The 20,319-nt window shown below is 38.8% G+C and overlaps 1 protein-coding gene across 1 annotated transcript; it reads right to left on the bottom strand.

Annotated features, from left to right (window-relative positions):
- Window positions 1-630: 630 nt before the first annotated feature.
- LOC117985182 (trypsin-like) lies at window positions 631-12,684 on the bottom strand. The gene is made up of 6 exons (XM_034971876.2): window positions 12,079-12,684; window positions 6,180-6,287; window positions 5,735-5,855; window positions 4,297-4,443; window positions 3,317-3,445; window positions 631-2,383 (listed from the first exon to the last, which is right to left on the bottom strand). Exons 1-6 carry the CDS (start codon window positions 12,346-12,348, stop codon window positions 2,175-2,177), a joined length of 984 nt encoding a protein of 327 aa, XP_034827767.1. The 5' UTR covers window positions 12,349-12,684; the 3' UTR covers window positions 631-2,174.
- Window positions 12,685-20,319: the final 7,635 nt, after the last annotated feature.

Here is a 20,319-nt window from a genome sequence, read left to right as displayed (position 1 = left end):
GCTTTTGTCCATAGAAAACAATAGTTTTGTATGGAGATGCGTACGCAGCCGTTCAGCTTTCCGCGTCTCTTCAAACAGGCATAAAATGAGGATAAGTATGTTTTCTATCATGCGCGTGCTAACGCCAGTGTTCCGCCAGCAGCAGCGGAACTGTGCAGCGCTGAACACCGGCGTTAGCATGCTAGCATGCGTACGACGCTGTACTCGACTGATAGAAGCGGTACCTACTGTATAAGTGTAACCAAAATCGTTCAGCGAAACGCGAATGGAGCTGAATTAAATGTCCCGCCCTAAAAAGCTCTAGTCACTTGCAAAACTTTTCAAGCCCTGGTCACACAAACTAAAGACATTTAAAATTAAATTATTAAATAAAGTTTGCCTTAAAGTTAATAGTTTTGCAATTTATTAGTTGCTTACCTACCTTTGTAGGTATGTATTATACATACATGGTTTATTTACCTACGCACTAAGTTGCCTCAAAATTAGTAATTTGTTTCTAGTTCTATATCTACCTAATACTCAAGTCTTTGCCTATAAACTTTGACTTTCAGTGATTTCATAGATTGTTTGGAATAGGGTTTGGTGGTTGTGTTTGTTTCAATAAAACAATAAAATATATTCTCAGGGTGTTTTAATTTTACAAAAATGATGTACATGCTTCACAATAATATAACTTGAAATAAACTTACACAACTAAAATAAATACTTAATCAATTTATTAAATATTAATTCTTAATTGCTAAGCTATTATTAATTATGTTAAGTTGGTAACGAGGACTAGTCTTTGGCATTAAAACTACAATGTATGAGGAGCTGGCGAACAAAACGATGTAATTGCACGAAATAAAATTTTAAGCGGAAAAGTGGTAGGTCAATTTCGTAAAACTGCATCAATCATTATTACAATCTCAATTGTTGTGATTGGATGAATTAGTGCGATCTTACTGCAACAATGCATTGTAGCCAATAGTGAGCTAGCATCAACCAATCAGAGGTGATTGCGATCGTGACATTGTAGCTGTCATTCTACTGCAATCGGGCAGCTGAACAAAAGCTGATGATTAATTACTATAATACCGTTTAAAAACTACATAATATATAGCCGTTTTGGTTGAAATCAAGAACTTTGGATTCAATTTTAGCATAGATTTCGATCGTTTTGATTGAAATGAGTTCAGATTTATGTATATTCAGTGGGCTAAAAATATCAACAAAATATAATAATTATTTAAAAAAAACATTTAGATCAGAAGTGTAACTACACCGTTTTGTTCGCCAGCTTCTGAATTTTAAATTAAAATACTGATTTTAAAAGTTGTTAGGTATTAGTAGTAGGTAGGTAAATACTCCTACAATTTATTATTATATTCTTCGTAACTATGTTATAAATATTCAGCACTTAATACTTAAATATCTACATACTTGGATTATTGTCAAAATTATGATCTTCTTCTTCTTCTTCTTCTTTTAAATACAAAAATTTCACACATTCTGAAATTGATTATTATTTATTGCCGAATTCATTAATTTGTGAGTAGTTTATTTGCTTAAACTGACGTTTAAGTATTAAAAGCCGAGGCAAACCAAATAATTGTGATCGAGTTCCAAAAAAGGAGCTAAGGTTCTTAATTTGGTGCGTTTTTAGGGTTCCGTACCTCAAAAAAAAGGAACCCTTATAGGATCACTTTGTTGTCTGTCTGTCTGTCCGTAGTGTCTATCAAGAAAACATATAGAGGGTACTTTCCGTTGACAGCTAGAATCATGAAATTTGGTAGGTCTTATAGCACAAGTAAAGGAATAAATGGAAATGCAATAAATGAAAATTGAAATTGAAATTGAACCGTGAATTTGTGCTCAAATCACAAAAAAAAATCGAATGTGTTCACGAAAAATTTCGAGGACACATTTTTTTTGTGAACACATTTTAATAACAGCGCCATCTATATGTGATTTGAAAATCACATATAGAAATTAATTTGAATTTATCAAATCATATACCTATAGATAACGCTATTGTCAGCAGTGTTGTTAAAATATCTTATACGATAGTACGGAACCCTTCGTTTGCGAGTCCAACTCGCACTTGGCCGGTTTTTTCTGTGGATTCACACCGATTTCTTCGAGATTTCTGAACCGATTTTTTATTTACTAGATATGAATCTTTCAGCATGTTTTCACAATATCCTCTGTCCCAAAGACGCGGCGGTGCTCCTAATCCAGTCTACATAGGAAACTACTCTAGTGTAGACGCCCGGCCGCGCTCGTCTCGCGCAGCCTGAGCCCCATGACACCACGCCATGGAGCTGCCATCTGTTCGTGCCATAGCAGGCGAGGGGACCCCCTGAGTCACCCTTGCAAGCGTCGACGCCTCCTGAGAGAATACCTGAAAAGGGAAAACATAGTCATCATCATCATAATCTAAATATATAAAAGGAAAAGGTGACTGACTGACTGACTGATTTTTGAAAATTCAACCCCTAAGGGGAATGAAAAGGGATTTGAAATTTGTGTAGTCCACGCAGACGAAGTCGCGAGCATAAGCTACCTAAATATATAAAAGGAAAAGGTGATTGACTGACTGACTGACTGACTAACTGACTGACTGATCTATCAACGCACAGCTCAAACTACTGGACAGATCGGGCTGAAATTTGGCATGCAGATAGCTATTATGACGTAGGCATTCGCTAAGAAAGGATTTTTGAAAATTCAACCCCTAAGGGGGTGAAATAGCGGTTTGAAATTTGTGTAGTCCACTCGGATGAAGTCGCGAACATAAGCTAGTTTCTATTATAGATCATCTGTTTTAAACTCTGCCGAAACAATGCTGGAGTACGCTCACCTATGCGTCGACTTGTGGACACTTATAACAAAAACTTCGACGAAGTAGACATTTTCGCCCTGTCTGAAGGTAGATATAAAAAGGCTATTATTGATGTTTTGAAAAAAGAAACAATAAACGATTAAAAATTTTCAATTCACTTATGTATAACAGTGTTATGATTATGTATTTTTGTATTGAATGTCTCCCTTATTTTGTAAATAAGACTTTTATTTTTATTAGCGCGATTAGTTGTTTAAATTTTTATGTATAGTTTAGTCGTTTGTTTGTATTTTTATATTATTATATATATATATGTATGTATTGTATATGTTTGTTTATGTTGTGTCGCCCTAGTTGTTTGTAGTAAGCTGTGGATAGTGTAGTGGATTACATATTTGTCAATTTTGTTAGATTTAAGTCGTACCTAGTTTTAACTTTTAATATGCAATTGTTTACTGTCCCAAATAAAAAAAAAATAAAAAAAAAACTCACCAGCACACAGCATAGAGTCCAATATCGTCTGTTGGCACCCACCTAGCACCTTTTCCTTCCTGCACGTGGATTGGTCCAGGACCGGTACCGCTGCAGCTCTTAGAACGGGCGCAAAGTTGTCTGTTCCTTCTGTAATAAAGAAAACCACTATTTTATAGTCAACCAGCTGATGCCCGTGGCTTAGTTCGCGTGGATTTAGGTTTTTAAAAATCCCGTGGGAACTCGTTGATTTTCCGGGATAAAAAGTAGCCTATGTCACTCTCCAGGTCTTTGACAATACCCACGCAAAAAATCAGGTCAATCCGTTGCTCCGTTGCGACGTGATTGAAGGACAAACCAACAAGCCAATAAACCAACGAACCAACAAAGAAACACACTTTCGCATTTTACCTACTGATACTACTGATGCTCATGACTTCGTCCGCATGGATTTAGGTTTTTACCTATAATTCCATGGGATGTCTTTGATTTTCCGGGATGAAACGTAGGTAGCATAATAGTGAAATGATGATGTGAAAAAGTATATTAGGGTTTTTTGTGAGTTCTTCCTGGAGGAGACCTGGGCGCGTTTGGAACCCTCGTAGCTTTAGGGATCATTTTTAAAAAAATGGCGCTTGAGGAGTTAAATTTTACGAGTTATACGTATAATTAGAGCCTCAATAGCTCAACCGGTAAAGGAGTGGACTGAAAACCGAAAGGTCGACGGTTCAAACCCCGCCCGTTGCACTATTGTCGTACCTACTCCTAGCACAAGCTTGACGCTTAGTTGGAGAGGAAAGGGGAATATTAGTCATTTATATTTATATGCTTGTATTCTTTAAAAAAAAAGTTTCCCCCTCCAGTCAGTTTTCCCCTCCAATTATAATATGGGTACCTTCAATTCAAGAGTGAATTGGCATCTTCTAGGTAAGCGCGGCTCCATCTTAGGCTGCAAATTAAAAAAAAAAACTTAGCGTAGATAAATCAGTAAGTTCTGGTACCTGCCTGGTACCCCCAGCCGCTGACAGCGCACCACCGCCCCGTGGTGTCCGCTTTGTCCGGCAAGCAGATCGGCCGGACATGGGAGTTGAACTGGACACCAGAGCGGGACACTAGAACAACTGCTATGTCGTTGCTGTGGGGGCCATCTGGAAAAATATAGGTATACCTTTAGTCAGTGGCGTGCACAGGGTTTGAAGCCAAGGTAGGCATTAGTTAAGTAGGAACCTGTTTACTGGCAGGTCGTAATGCAAAATATGCATTGAGCTTACAACTGGGGTAAGCAGTGCATTTATGCCTCTATGACCTGCACGCTACTGCCTATAGTTACTATTGGTGATAATAAAAAGAATACCCGGCTGAGCTTATTGTAGGCTCTTCTCAGACCTGGGCGCGCTTGGAACCCTCGTAGTTTTAGTTTTAAGTTCTTGTAAAAATTCATCATCATCATGATCAACCCATCACCGGCTCACTACAGAGCGCGGGTCTCCTCTCTGAGTGAGAAGGGTTTTGGCCATAGTCTACCACGCTGGCCATGTGCGGATTGGTAGACTTCACACACCTTTGCGAACATTATGGAGAACTCTCAGGCATGCAGGTTTCCTCACGATGTTTTCCTTCACCGTTAAAGCAAGTGATATTTAATTAATTAAAACGCACATAATTCCGAAAAGTTAGAGGTGCGTGCCCGGGATCGAACCCCCGACCTCCGATTAGAAGGCGGACGTCCTACCCACTAGGCTATCACTGCTGTAAAAATTATATCATTACTATATCTTATAAATCCAACAACCGACCATCAACAAATGTAATTTATTAGGCCTACTAGCTGATGCCCGCGACTTCGTCTGCGTGGAATTAGGTTTTTAAAAATCCCGTGGGAACTGTTTGATTTTGCGGGATAAAAAGTAGCCTATGTAACTCTCCAGGTCTTTATCTATACACATGCAAAAAATCACGTCAATCCGTTGCACCGTTGCGACGTAATAGTTTTTGATTTATCGCGCAAAATGTCGAAAACATACGATACGATTGTACTTAGTACGGAACACTCGGTGCGCGAGTCTGACACGCACTTGGCCGGTTTTTTGCAGTTCTATAAACCCTGAAACATTACACTCCTTTTATGAGCAATCGTGTAAAAAAAATACATCATCATCATCATCAACCAATAGACGTCCACGGCTGGACATAGGTCTCTTGTAGCGACTTCCACGCGCCACGGTCTTGCGCCGCCTGGATCCAGCGGCTCCCTGCGACTCGTCTGATATCGTCCGTCCACCAAGATGGGGGGGTCGTCCAACGCAGCGTCATCCGGTGCGAGGTCGCCATTCCAGCACCTTGGGACCCCAACGTCTATCGGTTGTACGAACTATGTGCCCTGCCCATTGCCACTTCAGCTTCGCAACCCGTTGAGCTATATGAGAAAAAAATACATACTTTTCCTGAACTCTGGATGAGGCACCACCTTCTCAGCCAGGAACCGATTCTCGTGCTTGTCCTGCATCTTCAGCCGATGCTCTCCAACCAGCAGTCTGATGTGATCCAGCTGCAATGGCTCCTGAAAATTAAAAGGAACTAATTTTGACGTAAAAAATTGCTAAACAAGGAACCAAAAGCTTAATATATGTAGGTATTACTAGCTGATGCCCGCGAATTCGTCCGCGGGGAATTAGTTTTTTAAAAATCCCGTGGGAACTCTTTGATTTTCCGGGATAAGAAGTAGCCTATGTCACTCTCCAGGTCTTTATTTATACCCATGCAAAAAAACACGTCAAACTATTGCACCGTTGCGACGTGATAGAAGGACAAACCAACAAACAAATACACTTTTTTACTTTTTTTTAATTTATTTTTCTCAGAAGTTTCTAATGTTACCTCTTACCTTATCAAAACAATGTGCAGCAGAGAGCACCAGCCGCTCTGCGATCACAGCGCCCCCGCAGTGATGCTCGAATGTCAGTTTATCCGCGTTTAGCATTTGAATTTCCACCTGGAAAGTAAAGGAAAAGGTTCTATATATACTTATAGGCAGAGGCGTCTTTACCTATGGTGCAGGGTGTGCGGCGCACACGGGCGCCGGGTCTAAGGGGGCGCCGAGCGCCCTCTAATGCGACACCTCCAAAGATGCGTCGATGCCGGCGCTCTCAAAGACCCTGCCCTCGTGTTATGGCCGACGCCGTCATCATTTAAAATTGCACCATTTGCATCCGAATTCCGTTTGAAAATATAACTGTTAGTATTCCATTTTGACCCAACTTCTACTAGACTAGAGGGCGCCAGGGTACTGGTTGCACACGGGCGCCACAAGGGCTAGAGACGCCTCTGCTTATAGGAATATAATATAGCAAATACCACCACTAACAACTTAGTACCTGACTGGAATATGGGACCTAAATAGTTCGGAAACTATGTTACATAGTATTATAGTAAATAATATTATACAATACTATGTTAGATGAGCGTAACGAGGACGCCTGGTGTATTGTGTTTTACATAAATAAAGGCTTTTTGTTATAAATAGATCCGGCCAAGTGTGATAGGTCGCGGGTTTTAGAATTCTGTTGACTAACTACCTAACCATTGATAGAATTATATTTTTACTAGCTGATGCCCACGACTTTGTCCGCATGGATTTAGGTTTCTAAAAATCCTGTGGGAAGTCTTTTATTTTGCGGGATTAAAATAGCCTATGTCACTCTCCAGGTCTTAAACTATACCCATGCACAAAATCACGTCGATCCGTTGCTCTGTTGCGACCTGATTGAAGGACAAACCAACAAACCAATAAAACAACAAACAAACTCACTTTCACATTTATAATAGATACCTATTATAGGAACCTACCTATGGGTATAATGATTGCATTTTTTAAACGTTCTGATTTAAAACAAAATCATTAAAATCCCTTCCTTGCTAAGATAATTTTACAAACGTATCTACTTATATTTTTAATTTTAGGTTAAGGGATATCACACACGAAATTGTACAGAAGTTAAAATTAGTACTAAGTATCTATTCATAAAGGGAAGGCAGAAATAGCAAGTTTTAAAAAATTAAAAAAATCATCAAATGGCTTTAAGTTAGTTAATAAAAAATGTATTATTAATTTAAAATGTTTCGATCCCGCGCGGATCGAAAAATTTTACGAACGAATACGAACTTATTTTGTTTTTAATATCGGCGAAAATGGAGTATGGCCGTAAAGTTAATGAACCGATTTAATGATCTTTTCATAGTACACCTACGTGACTTTGAAAAGAAAATGACTTGATAAGCGCGCTTTGGCCATGTACCTAATAGTAATAGTTTAGTGCATACCTAGCCATGTCCCATGACCTAATTAAAAAGAAGAAATCATTTGTTAGGTAACTATATAATTTTTTAATTTCTTTTATAATTTTTTTTTTTTACTTTTATTTTTTTGTACCTATTTTTTTTACTTTGTACAATATACATTTTGATTGGAGTGGTGAGGACATTCGATTAGCAGGCGGACGTCCTCACCACTAGGCTATCACAACTTTTGTATCAGTAAGAAGTATACTTAATTTTGTTCTTTCAAATATTCGTTTAGTTGTAGCCTCAGAACCTGCGGGGCGATTGTCTAAAACCGGCATCAATCATTATTACAATCTCAATTGTTCTGATTGGCTGAATTTGTGCGATTCTTGTTGCAACAATGAGCAACAATGCATTGTGGCCAATAGTGAGCGAGCATTAACCAATCAGAGATGATTGCGATCGTGACATTGTAGCTGTCAAACAACCGCGGTAGGGCCACAGCTCTATGGCAAGGACTATTAGAAGTAGCCCTATTGTGACACTTACTGTTAGAGCGAGATAGCTAAATGCATTTAAGCTCTTATTAGAACGTGATAAAATGATTATGTTTTGTCCTTATCACCGTGGCCAATTTTTTTTTGTTTGCCAAAATGTTTGTAGTTTTGTACGTGAGATTTTGGCAAACAACGTGAAGTGAGGTCATGTTGACTCAAAAATAAATAATTAATTCGTTTTGTCTTTTTTTTTTGTAGTTATTGTGCAATGGTGGGTTGCAGTATACTGGGCTACAATAGCCGAAGCGAAGGTAAAATAGACGGAATAACTTCAAAAAAAAAAGGTAAGTACCTCTGGTTGAGCGAGAGGGACTGAGGGGGCCACGATAGTTGCATATCGAAGTCGACGGTTCAAACTTCAAACCCCGCCCGTTGCACTATTGTCGTACCTACTCCTAGCACAAGCTTCACGCTTAGTTGGAGAGGAAACGGGAATATTAGTCATTTAACATAGCTAATATTCGTTGTAAAAAAAAAAAAAAAAATCTGGACATATCTGTGGTTGTAGCGAAGGATCTCCAAAAATTGACAATTGAAAAGTGAAAGTTCATGGTTAATACGTCTCCGAGAGCGAAGGTTGCGACATGCGTGTCAAGTTTTGGCGGGCTATTGTTAATTTTCGCGCTCTTTTGTAAAGCTCGCTCTATACTCGCGCGCGAATGTGTCTGTATCATGATCATCATCATCATCAACCAATAGACGTCCACTGCTGGACATAGATCTCTTGTAGGGACTTCCACACGCCACGGTCTTACGCCGCCTGGATCCAGCGACTCCCTGCGACTCGTCTGATGTCGGCCGCCCACCTAGTGGGGGGTCTTCCAACGCTGCGTCTTCCCGTGCGAGGTCGCCATTCCAGCACCTTGGGACCCCAACGTCTATCGGTTGTGTCTGTTGTTTCGGGCTTTTCACTGCCCCCTGTTTGACCGTGTTCGACGGTACAGAGATATCTTGCATTCCAGGAAAATGCATATAGGCAGTGGCATGCAGGTCATAGAGGCATAAATGCACTGCTTACCCCAGTTGTAATAGCTCAATGCAAATTTTACATTATGACCTGCCAGTAAACAGGTTCCCCTAACTAATGCCTACCCTGGCTTCAAACCCTGTGCACGCCACTGCATATAGGCTACCTTTTGTCCCGGATAATCTACAAAATTCCCACGGGTCCAATAAACTAAATCCACGCGGACGAAGTCGCGGACAATCATCTATTTCGGAAGTTTATTTTTTGCGAATACATGTTAATTTACATCTAAGATAGGTATATTTTAACGATCTGTAATACATTAAAAGTGCATTTTATGTTTGACATGACCTTGCTTCTCCAAATAATTGAAAATTTCGTGCTAGGAGAGGCCAAAGATGGAGTTGTATGCTAATAGTTCCACGTCTGTGATCCTTCGACCTTTCGGATTAAAGTCCACCCCCGTACTCAAACCAAACAATAAAACTATTAAGGTAACTAATTACTAGAATCTAGCTTTTGTCCTTGGGTTTTAGGGTTCCGTCCGTATTTTATAATAAAATTCCACAAGCAATTTTAGACTTGCCTTTACACAAGTTTTAAAAATGTGTTAAAAGTATGCTCCTAAAAAAAGCATATTATACAGTCGCAGACTATGTAAACGATAAAAAAGCTTGGATTTGACTCGCTCCAGCAATGCACGGGGCTGCAATGGCTTGTATTTAGTACGGTATAATAACATTGTAAATTGAAAAATTAAAAAGAGCAACCGCCGACTTTCTTGCTGGTTCTTCTCGGTAGGAACGGCATTCTGAACCAGTGGTAAATTAAAACTACCTGACTATTCATAAGCACTTTTAAAAAGTTTACATGAATAAAAAAACATTCTATTCTATTCTATTCTATTCGTACCTCAAAAGGAAAAACGGAACCCTTATAGGATCACTCTGTTGTCTGTCTGTCCGTCTGTCCGTCGTGTCTGTCAAGAAAACCTATAGGGCACTTCTTGACCTAGAATTATGAAATTTGGTAGTTAGGTAGGTTTTACAGCACAAATAAAGGAATAAATCCGAAAACCGTGAATTTATGGTTACATCACAGAAAAAAAATTAAAATGTAGTAATTAGTATGTTCAATTTTCAAAGTAAGATAACTATGCCAAGTGGGATAGCATAATATGAAAGGGCTTTACTTGTAAATTCTAAACTGATTTTTATTCATTTTTATGCATTACCTACTTAGTTTTTGATTTATCGTGCAAAATGTCGAAAAAAAACGACTGTGATACGGGAAAAAACCCCATTTTTTTATTTAAAGACTAGCGCTTGGCTGTCATCAGATCTGCTGACAAGTGATGATGCAGCCTAAGATGGAGCGCGCTTGCCTAGAAGATGCCTATTCACTCTTGACTTGAAGGTACCCTTATTAAAATTGGAGAGAAAAACTGATGCTGGAACGGCGTTCAATATCCTAGTGGTTCTAATTAAAATCGAGGAAGCAAATCACTTCGTAGGTGTCCGTGGAATTTCGACTACGTATACGATGACATCGCTGAGACGGCAGGCAATACCTGGACCAGGCTAACGAGGGACAGAAACGAATGGAAAAGGATGGAGGAGGCCTATGCCCGAAAATGGGCGTTCCAATTGCAATGACATTACAAGACGTTATTTATATTAAAAAAATATACACTAAAACAGAACATAAATAGAAATAGGTACTAAGACATTGAAATTATGAATATACTTAATAATAAATTTTGACATAAGTATTAAAAATAAATCAACACTAATAAAAACTAAATATTGACTACTTGAATTGACATTAAAATAAAATATTAAATAATAAGAATAATATTATAGACTGATTAATATTGTAATACCTGCTTTATCTTTAACTATTCTTGTGTTAACTATAGTCATATTTTGTCATGAATTGTAACAAATAAAAATGCTTGTACCTAATGAACTATAAAAAATTAATGTAACTTTTGAATTATCGATTGGAAATAAAGGCTTCATTTATTTATTTTTATTTTATTTATACGGGTGTAGAACTCGACCTATCGGAAATAATGTAGACGTATCAGTGAAAGAATTTTCAGTATCGAACCATTAGTTCTAGATATTACCTCCTACAATCTATATCCATACTTACAAACCTTACAATAATCATCTTTATCTAAAAATATAAAAGGAAAAGATCTATCAACGCACAGCTCAAACTTCTGGACGGATCGGGCTGTTTGGCATGCAGATAGCTATTCTGACGTAAGCATCCGCTAAGAAAGGATTTTTGAAAATTTGTGTAGTCCACTTGTGTATTTCTTTAAAATATTAGTGTACTAATATAAATAAATTACTTAGCGACCGCCTGCGTCTTCACTCGGACAAAAATAAGTGCTCTTTATTTCCTATCCCATGAGAATTTTCAAAAATCTGGCCTTATTTCTTGTCTACAGATTATAAGGAAAACCACTGTGCAAGATTTCAACTTTCAAGGTCCAAGGGCTTGGGCTTGGCGTTTATGAGTCAGTCATTGAGTCAGGTCTTTTCTATTCCTTTTCTAAATATATAAAAGGCAAAGGTGACTGACTGACTGATCTATCAACGCACAGCTGAAACTACTGGACAGATTGGGCTGAAATTTAGCCTGCAGATAACTATTATGATGTAGGCGTCCGCTAAGGAGGGGTTTTTGAAAATTCAATCCCCAAAAGGGTAAAATAGGGGGTTGAAATTTATGTAGCCCACGTGGACGAAGTCGCGAGCATAAGCTAGTTTTATATAAGTAGCGAGCAAATAACCGGGTGGGTCACCTGATGTTAAGTGATTAACGTCGCCCATGAATATTTGCAGCACCAGAGGAACCGCCAATGCGATATCGGCTTTTCAGGAATTTTTTGATCCGCCCTTTAAATTAGGTACCCATGTTAAAATGATGTAGGAACATAATATTAATATATTTAGAATACTTACTTGCCAAGGAAAAGCTCCATAGGGCGCCTCCGAGCCCCCCACAATTTTCCCCCTCCTCAAAGTAAAATCCACCGTTCTTGTCCCGCACTGCACTTTTTCCTTCCCCGGTTTCCCTATAGAGTTCTGATTGAAATAGTTCGTAGAAAAACTATTAAAAGCTTTCGAAGGCCGAGTTCTATTCCTATAGTATTCCATGTGATTAATTTGAGTCATAAAAACATTGGCGATGCATAGATTTATCATAGAAATAAGGAAAAATAATAAAATCATTTTTGTTTTTGTATTTTCCAGATATTAAACACTTCCTAACAACTCTGGAGTTCAAATATTAAAAAAACACTTAGGCTGTATAGGTCCCCGATCTTTGCTTCTGGAAGGTATGAATCGAAAAATATAACATAAAAGTCACTCTATTTCTACTGATTTTATCACTAAACAATTCGTTATAAGATTATGAAATGTTACGAATACTTTTTTTTTTCAAAATATATTAAGTAAATGTTAAAAAAATATATTTCGATAGGATTATAATATATGCATTTTCTTCCACTTTGAAATTAGAACTTTGTTTTTTTTTTTTGCGAAAAGCGTACGTGTACACGTCGGTACAACCAAAACAGAAATGAGTGTCGAAGATGGCACCGATTTATTTTTTTAATCATTGCCAATACAATGCCATGTGAGATGTGACACAGACACACACAGAAATGTGGGTCAGCAGACCGATCGCGAGATGCATCTTTTGTCCGAACTTCAATTGTTTGTTACGATTCGATTCGGCTCGTTATTTTTACATTGTGCATCTCGAATTGTCGTATGATTTCGAGAGCTTTTTAATTCGTCGTGATTTTTTGTGTTCATTTCAATTAATCCCTTTAAAATTTTCCAAAAAGGCATTAGGTTTATAAGCCCCGCAAATTGCTATTGCGCGTGGCCTCCATTTTAGTGACGTCAGCACTAGTCTGCTGAACTTTCGAGCTGATGGTATATTTTTATTTCGGCTGACGTCATTTCGATATTAATGATACATGGTTCCAGCGCAATAGCAATTTGCGTGACTTAAACCTAGGCTTTTGCCCACGACTTTGTCCGCGCGATAATATAAGTAATTTGTAGCCTATTCGGAGATTTTTGGTGTTGGTGTGTATATGTCTATTAGTTCCGGAGATTAAGGTCTTTATATTAAAATAGATATGTAAAAAGCCAGTCAAGTGCGAGTCGGACTCGCACACGAAGGAAGCATGGCGGCCATTTTGAAATTCACCATCTTGGTTTTTTAATAATAGCTCCATGCCAAATTTCAGTCCGATCCGTCCAGTTGGTTGAGCTGTGCGTTGATAGATCAGTCAGTCATTCAATCATATTTTCCTTCTATTTATATTTAGATTCTAACCTTAGGGGGGTCTTCCACTGGAAGATCCCCCACTAGGTGGACGGACGACATCAGACGAGTCGCAGAGAGCCGCTGGATACAGGCGGCGGTCCAGCAGTGGACGTCTATGGGTTGTTAATGATGATGATGATAAAAGTACGTAGTTATAAAGCCATTACTGCGTAGACGCACGTTATCTGCCACAACAAATGCGGTGTGCGCCCATATCGCACCATATTTCTGTCAATGTCAGCCTCTATTTACATTTTTATGGTAATCCATAACCGATATTACGCTGAATTACGCCGAACTACAAACGTCGTAGTTTTCCTACTTAAGGGCCAGTCATCATCAGCTCTATCCATCGCCGGCACACTACTGAGCAGAATGAGAAGGGTTTAGGTCGCCGCGCTGGTCAAACGTGGGTTAGCTCACCTTTGATAACATTATGGAGAACGTTGTAGGTATACCTAGAAGCAGGCGTTATTTTGCGGAAATCCATGAAATACCTATACAATGAACCAAAAACTAAATGAGACAGTTTCCAGGCAACGTTCGATAAAAATTCCATAGATGGCGCTGAATAACACTCCACTAAAAATGAAAAATAATACCTATATCTATATGATCTATGCTTTAATGTTTAGGTCGCGTCAATCAATGACATAGATGAAGAATAAGAGCTAGCGTGCACTGCAATTTTCAGCAAAATACAGACAGACACGCTTTCGCGTGTATAATATTACTAGCTGATGCCCGAGACTTCGTTCGCCTGGAATTAGGTTTTTAAGAATCCCGTGGGAACTCTGATTTTCCGTGGTAAAAAGTAGCCTATGTCACTCTCCAGGTCTTTAACTATAAGTACCCATGCAAAAAAGCATGTCAATCCGTTGCTCCGTTGCGACGTGATTGAAGGACAAACCAACAAACCAATAAACCAACAAACAAACACACTTTCGCATTTATAATAAGGGTACTGATTTGACGGGAAAAGGAAAAATACCTACGACCTAGCGTCCAATGTAGGTAACATTTGACGCCTGCCAGTGACGTCGATGTTTAGTGTAAGTTCGCTAATTGTCGTGAACTGTGCCTTAAGTAAAAAAACTCGTAAATGAAAGAAATCTAGAAAAATCTGGTTTTCACCGCCTTAAACGACGCCCTATTTACATAGAAGATTACCATGTTTTATCTATGTAACTTTGACCCATAAATCTGTGAATATGTGCAAAGGACGAACAGGTATGTAGAGTCAGCAAAAAAGTAGGTTATATTAAATTTAAAAAAATCTTTATATGGTATATGAGCGACACATTACAAAATAAAAAAAATTGTTATATTCAAAAAACAAAAAGAAATCACGCAAAACATTTTTTCTTTGCTTAAAGATCCAAATGCTTAAATTTGCGGCAGGTGCTCCATACAAACTTGATAAATTAATTGTTTAAAGTGCTTATAATCACTACCCGTATTATAAATGCGAAAGCGTGTTTATATGTTAGTTTGTTAGTTTGTCACCACGTCACGTGACGTGATTTTTTGCATGGGTATAGTTTCAGACCTGGAGAGTGGTATAGGCTACTTTTTATTCCGGAAAATCAAAGAGATCCCACGGGATTTTTAAAAACCTAAATCTACGCGTACGAAGTCGCGGGCATCAGCTAGTAAAATAATAATTAGAGATGCGCTTTGGTACAATGCTGTAGATAATATTAGCCTCACAACATTAAAAAATGTTAACGTTTTTTAGACACATAATTTTTTTTACTATCAGTACAAAAATGCAGTGAGCATAATACGTAGGCAGATTATGATTTAACTTATTATTGCTTATTTGTTGCAAATATATCATATATATATATATATTTTTTTTTTTTTTTTTTTTTTTTTAATATTTCGATTAAGAGTTTTTGTTTTTTGCATACTAATGTAATTTAACTAGCTGACCTGCCCCCCGATTATGTAACAATAACCATTTCATGGCTATCGCAATCGTCAAGAAATTCTGCCCTTTGTTTGGCTGTGAAAAAATGTAAACAGCGAATCAACCAATCAAAGGGCAGAATTTCTTGACAATTGCGATAGCCATGAAATGGTTATTCTTACACAATTGGGGGGCTGGCCCAGTTTCACACGGGCTAAATTTCTGAAAACGCCTTTTTAGTTATTTCTAAGTTACAAAAAACTCTACATGAAAAAATTTAAGTTATCAGACCCAGCACCTAGATGCCTGCGAAGTCGTCCGCTTGCATTTAAAAAATTTTCCCGTGGGAACTTTATGATTTTCCGGGATAAAAAGTAGCCAGTCACTTTCCTGGTCTTAAGTCTAAAAATCACGTCGATCCGTTGCTCCTTTGCGACGTGATTGAAGAACAAACCAACAAACAAACACACTCGCATTTATAAAAATAATACCTAAGGTCGAGATGGCAATCGGGACTGTGCGGGTGTGTGGGGTGTCCCCACCCCGATTGCCATCTTGACTTGTCGCGTACTATGGTAAGTATACGTAGGTAATAGCGATAATTATTTTTTTTTTAATGTAAAAAATATTGAAATAGAAATAAAATCTAAATATATAAAAGGAAAAGGTGACTGACTGACTGATCTATCAACGCACAGCTCAAACTTCTGGACGGATCGGGCTGAAATTTGGCATGCAGATAGCTATTATGACGTAGATATCCGCTAAGAAGGGATTTTTGAAAATTCAACCCCTAAGGCGGTAAAATAGGAGTTCTAATTTTGTGTAGTCGCGGGTATAAGCTAGTCCATGTCTAAGAATGTGCTGTGTTCATCGTCAATGATAATTTATGATGTTTATTATTGTGTCTTCGTAAGAGTCTGCCAACCTTTGGTCATCATGCAAATTAGTTCATACATAAGAAACCCCATCCAGTTTAGCATGCTTCCATCCTAAATGTTCTATAGAAGTTTTTTTTTAATTATTCATTATAAGTATACGCTTGACCACAATCACACCTGATTGGAAGTGATGATGTGGCCTAAGATGGGACGCGTTTACCTAGAAGATGCCTATTCACTCTTGTTTTAAAGATACCCGTGTTGTAATTGGTGGGAAACACATATCGCGGAAGAGTATTCCAAACCTTAGCCATACGTATGAGGAATGATGACGCAAAACGTTTCGTACGTGTAGATGGAATGTCGACGACATAAGGATGGAAACTCGCCCAACGCGACGCGACGTCTTGCGGTTCGGTGGTAAAATGGTGAAGGGGGGACAAGATCGAAAAGTTCCTGAGCACACTCTCCGAAATATATAGAAGTGTGTGAAGGGGGGCAACCCCCTGCCAGACGCCCGCTGGCAGGGGCTTGCCATGATGTCTGGCAATGCATGACGTGAATTCTAATATTATTCCGAAGAAAAGTTCTTATTATACTTATAAAAATTTGACTTTATAATTTGACGTAAGATTTTTTACACATTTATTACCTGTTATATCCCAAAGCCACCATGATCGAAACTTCATAGTCGGTGATCGTTCTTTCCTGTGTTGGGAACAGCACGCAGAGAAACTTTCAGCTTTTTTAAAATAACGAAGGTCTGGCACGCGCTGGCTCTTAGTCCATAAGACCATAGAAATATTTACAAGAGACATATTATGTCCAGCTGTGGACTTCAAAAAACGATGACAAAATATGTGATTACAATTAAGGAGTGGACTGAAAACCGAAAGGTCGACGGTTCAAACCCCGCCCGTTGCACTATTGTCGTAGGTACCTACTACTAGCACAAGCCTGACGCTTAGTTGGAGAGGAAAGGGGAATATCAGTCATTTAACATGCCTAATATTCTTTTTTTTTTAAATCTACCAGTAGTTTTGTACCGCTGGCCAACGTAACTCCAGATCAAATCTCGGTACAGTTAAACGATGCCGAAATGTCATTGCATGATTCATTTACATTAACATAACGAAAGTGTGCCGTGTCGTATGTTTTCCTCGTGTGCTATAATATACTGTAACGAAATTAATCATCATCATCATCATCCCGGCCTACTGCTGAGCATGGGTAAGAAAGCTTTGGGCCATCCATGTGCGGGTTGGCAGACTTCACACAACTCTGAGAACATTATGGGGACCTCTCAGGAGGCATGCAGCTGCTCGATTGCGGTAGAATGACAGCTATAATGTCACGATCGCAATCACCTCTGCTGTGCGATTGCGGGAGAATGACAGCTACAAAGTCACGAATCACGATCGCAATCACCTCTGATTGGTTGACGCTCGCTCACTATTGGCTACAATGCATTGTTGCAACAAGAATCACACAAATTCAGCCCATCAGAACCATTGAGATTGTAATAATGATTGATGCAGGTTTTACGAAATCGACCTAAAGGTATCATTACAGGTTTTCTCACGATGTTTTCCTATACCTTTAACCGTAAATAAATTATTTTATGGAAATTAACCATAGCTGCATTCCACCCACGAAATAGAAAATATAACTTATATTTTGTACTCTGTGATGTCACTGTATTTTTAATGGAGCTGCTTTCGCCTTCAGGTATGATGAAGTTACCCAAATGTTTTAGAAGCACGTTTTATACTTCATACTTGTCGGTTTTAAGTTAACACTACAAACTTAAAACCGACAAGTAGGTATATATAGGACATAGGTACTATTTTTAAAATCTCGACAAGAGATCTATGTCTAGCAATGTGAAAACGATGGTAACGACTTAATAATATTCTACGAAAATTTTCACATACGCAACCATAGTGTATGGGGGACTTTGATTTATTGTATTAGAACCATGGAATTGAAAATAGTTATAGAAGTGGTACAGGAACGTGAGCTTCTCGGCTAGGTCACGAATTGATTTCGGTGAGTTTTGTATATCATGAGGAAAAAAATTTAGTCCTACCTACTTGAATTGATTGTTTCCATGGTCAGTATGTAAAATTTTAAAGGTAAGAGACACAGGTACAGATAAACATACTTGCGCATTTATAACATTAATATGGATTTAAAATGTGTGTGTGTACGTATGTTTGTCTAATTTCACGGCCCATCCGCTCAATAGATTTTGACGTTTGGCATAGAGATGCATCCCGGAGACGGAAATCAAAGAGTGCCCACGGGATTTTTAAAGAACATGAAATTGCATCATCTAGTACTAATAAAAGTGCGAGTGAAGCGAGCGCGAAATTTTTAGGTAATTCAAGAATGAGTCCTACTATAGATAGATACCTACGTATTTTTAAAAATAACATTTCATGTCTGAGATTTCGAGAGGGTTTGAACATGACAGAAACAGACGTATTTACACATTAATTTAGGTACGGTTGGTTTCTTCAATAAACTCAAACTTAAATTATCAGAATAGGTAAAATTTTACGCTTCCTCATTGTCAAAATTTTTTATTTGTAAGATAATATGTAGACTACAGAAATAGGTCTATAATACCTACTTCTGTAGTCTTTTATATACTTTCGAATTGTATCTAAAACAATAAAACTTAAAGCTAGCCTTATCTAATTACTATATAAATCATGACCGCGTGGAATGGTGCCAAGAATACTGGCTGCATTTCCGCGCTGGACAGCCAGGCTGATCCGCTGCGCAAAAAATGAGCCAGCCCTTCTGTCACCAGTTGAGGCTATTAATCGCGGTGAAATGTCTCGTAAAAAATTTTTAGCACTAAGACTCCATGGCCCCAGGGTCTCCACGGCAAACGGCACAAAAATGTAACTCTCTATAAGAGAGGCATACTTGCGCCGCTTGCCGTTTTCAGCTGTTTCTGCTGCGGCTCCCGGTCTTGATGCTGTCTTCCTGATATGACACGGGGCCAATGTGTCAACGCAAGTTGCGTCCCACATTAGCGCCCGTCCCCGTTCCCAGGGAACCAGCGTCAATCCATCAATTGTATCTGGATAAATATTAGTAAAAATGTGTGACATGTTGCCCCCCTGTCAGGCAGCGAATACCATTTCTATTTACCTTTTAGAGTTCTGTAGTTCGAACAGTTCTAATTCCGACCCAGTTAGAGAGTTTTCATATGAATGGTCCGTGGGCGGCACAATGGCAACCGATTGAATCTCTTCGAAACACCACGACTGACACACTGACATTTTATTATAGACGTTCAGGTCACACCTGCGATGATGGTTCACCGCGGACTTGGATAAACTAGATGCCGCATGTTCATTATACATACTTCTCATCGAAAAAGTCGAAACACCCTTGGCTAATCTGTGTAAAGCCAAAAGATGAAGAAAAAAAAAGTAGAAACACCTGGAAACACCTTGTTAAGAATAAAAACTAGCGGACAGTCAGGATTATGAATGTAGCCACTTACCGGACTGAGGGAACGCGCTCCGATGCTGGGGGCCCCTCAAGATGCACTGGTAAGGTACAGGGTAGCTGAACTGGTCCCAGGTTGTTGATTTCGCGTCTATAATGGCGGTTTTGTGTCGAGAGCGTTAGATGCTTGCTTGCGTGAGCGTCGCAATTCGCGAAGTGTGTGGAATGTCAGGAAAACGCACATAACTCCGAAAAGTTAGAGGGCGTGCCCGGGATCGAACCCCTGACCTCCGATTAGAAAGCGGACGTCCTGCTACTAGGCTATCACAGCTTCCTTATACTACTACTTCATTGACACTTGCCGTATCTAGCTATTACAAGTCCTTGTGGTTAACTGTTTATTTGACTGATCAAATCGCCTTTTCGGCAGCTACATCGGAAGGGTAAACAGTAGGTATGTCTGTTTGTAAGTTAACAAATCATCAATATCATTTTAATCCATCGTCATTCAATCGTCAACAATGGAGAACTAAAGTCTCCTCTCAGAAAATATAAAAGGGCTTACGCTACAGCCACCATGCTGGCCAAATACGGAT

Source organism: Maniola hyperantus, chromosome 9 (genome assembly GCF_902806685.2).
Source record: "Maniola hyperantus chromosome 9, iAphHyp1.2, whole genome shotgun sequence".
Lineage (NCBI taxonomy): Eukaryota > Metazoa > Arthropoda > Insecta > Lepidoptera > Nymphalidae > Maniola > Maniola hyperantus.
This window is presented reverse-complemented; position numbering and strand designations above follow the sequence as displayed.

Excerpts from the sequence above, each read along its gene's own strand:
- LOC117985182 (XM_034971876.2), bottom strand. The coding sequence starts at position 12,348 with ATGATTTTATTATTTTTCCTTATTTCTATGATAAATCTATGCATCGCC. Across the intron at positions 3,446-4,296 it reads CGGCTGGGGGTACCAGGCAG|AAGGAACAGACAACTTTGCG; the intron begins GTACCAGAACTT and ends TCTTTATTACAG. Across the intron at positions 2,384-3,316 it reads GGACTCTATGCTGTGTGCTG|GTATTCTCTCAGGAGGCGTC; the intron begins GTGAGTTTTTTT and ends TTCCCTTTTCAG.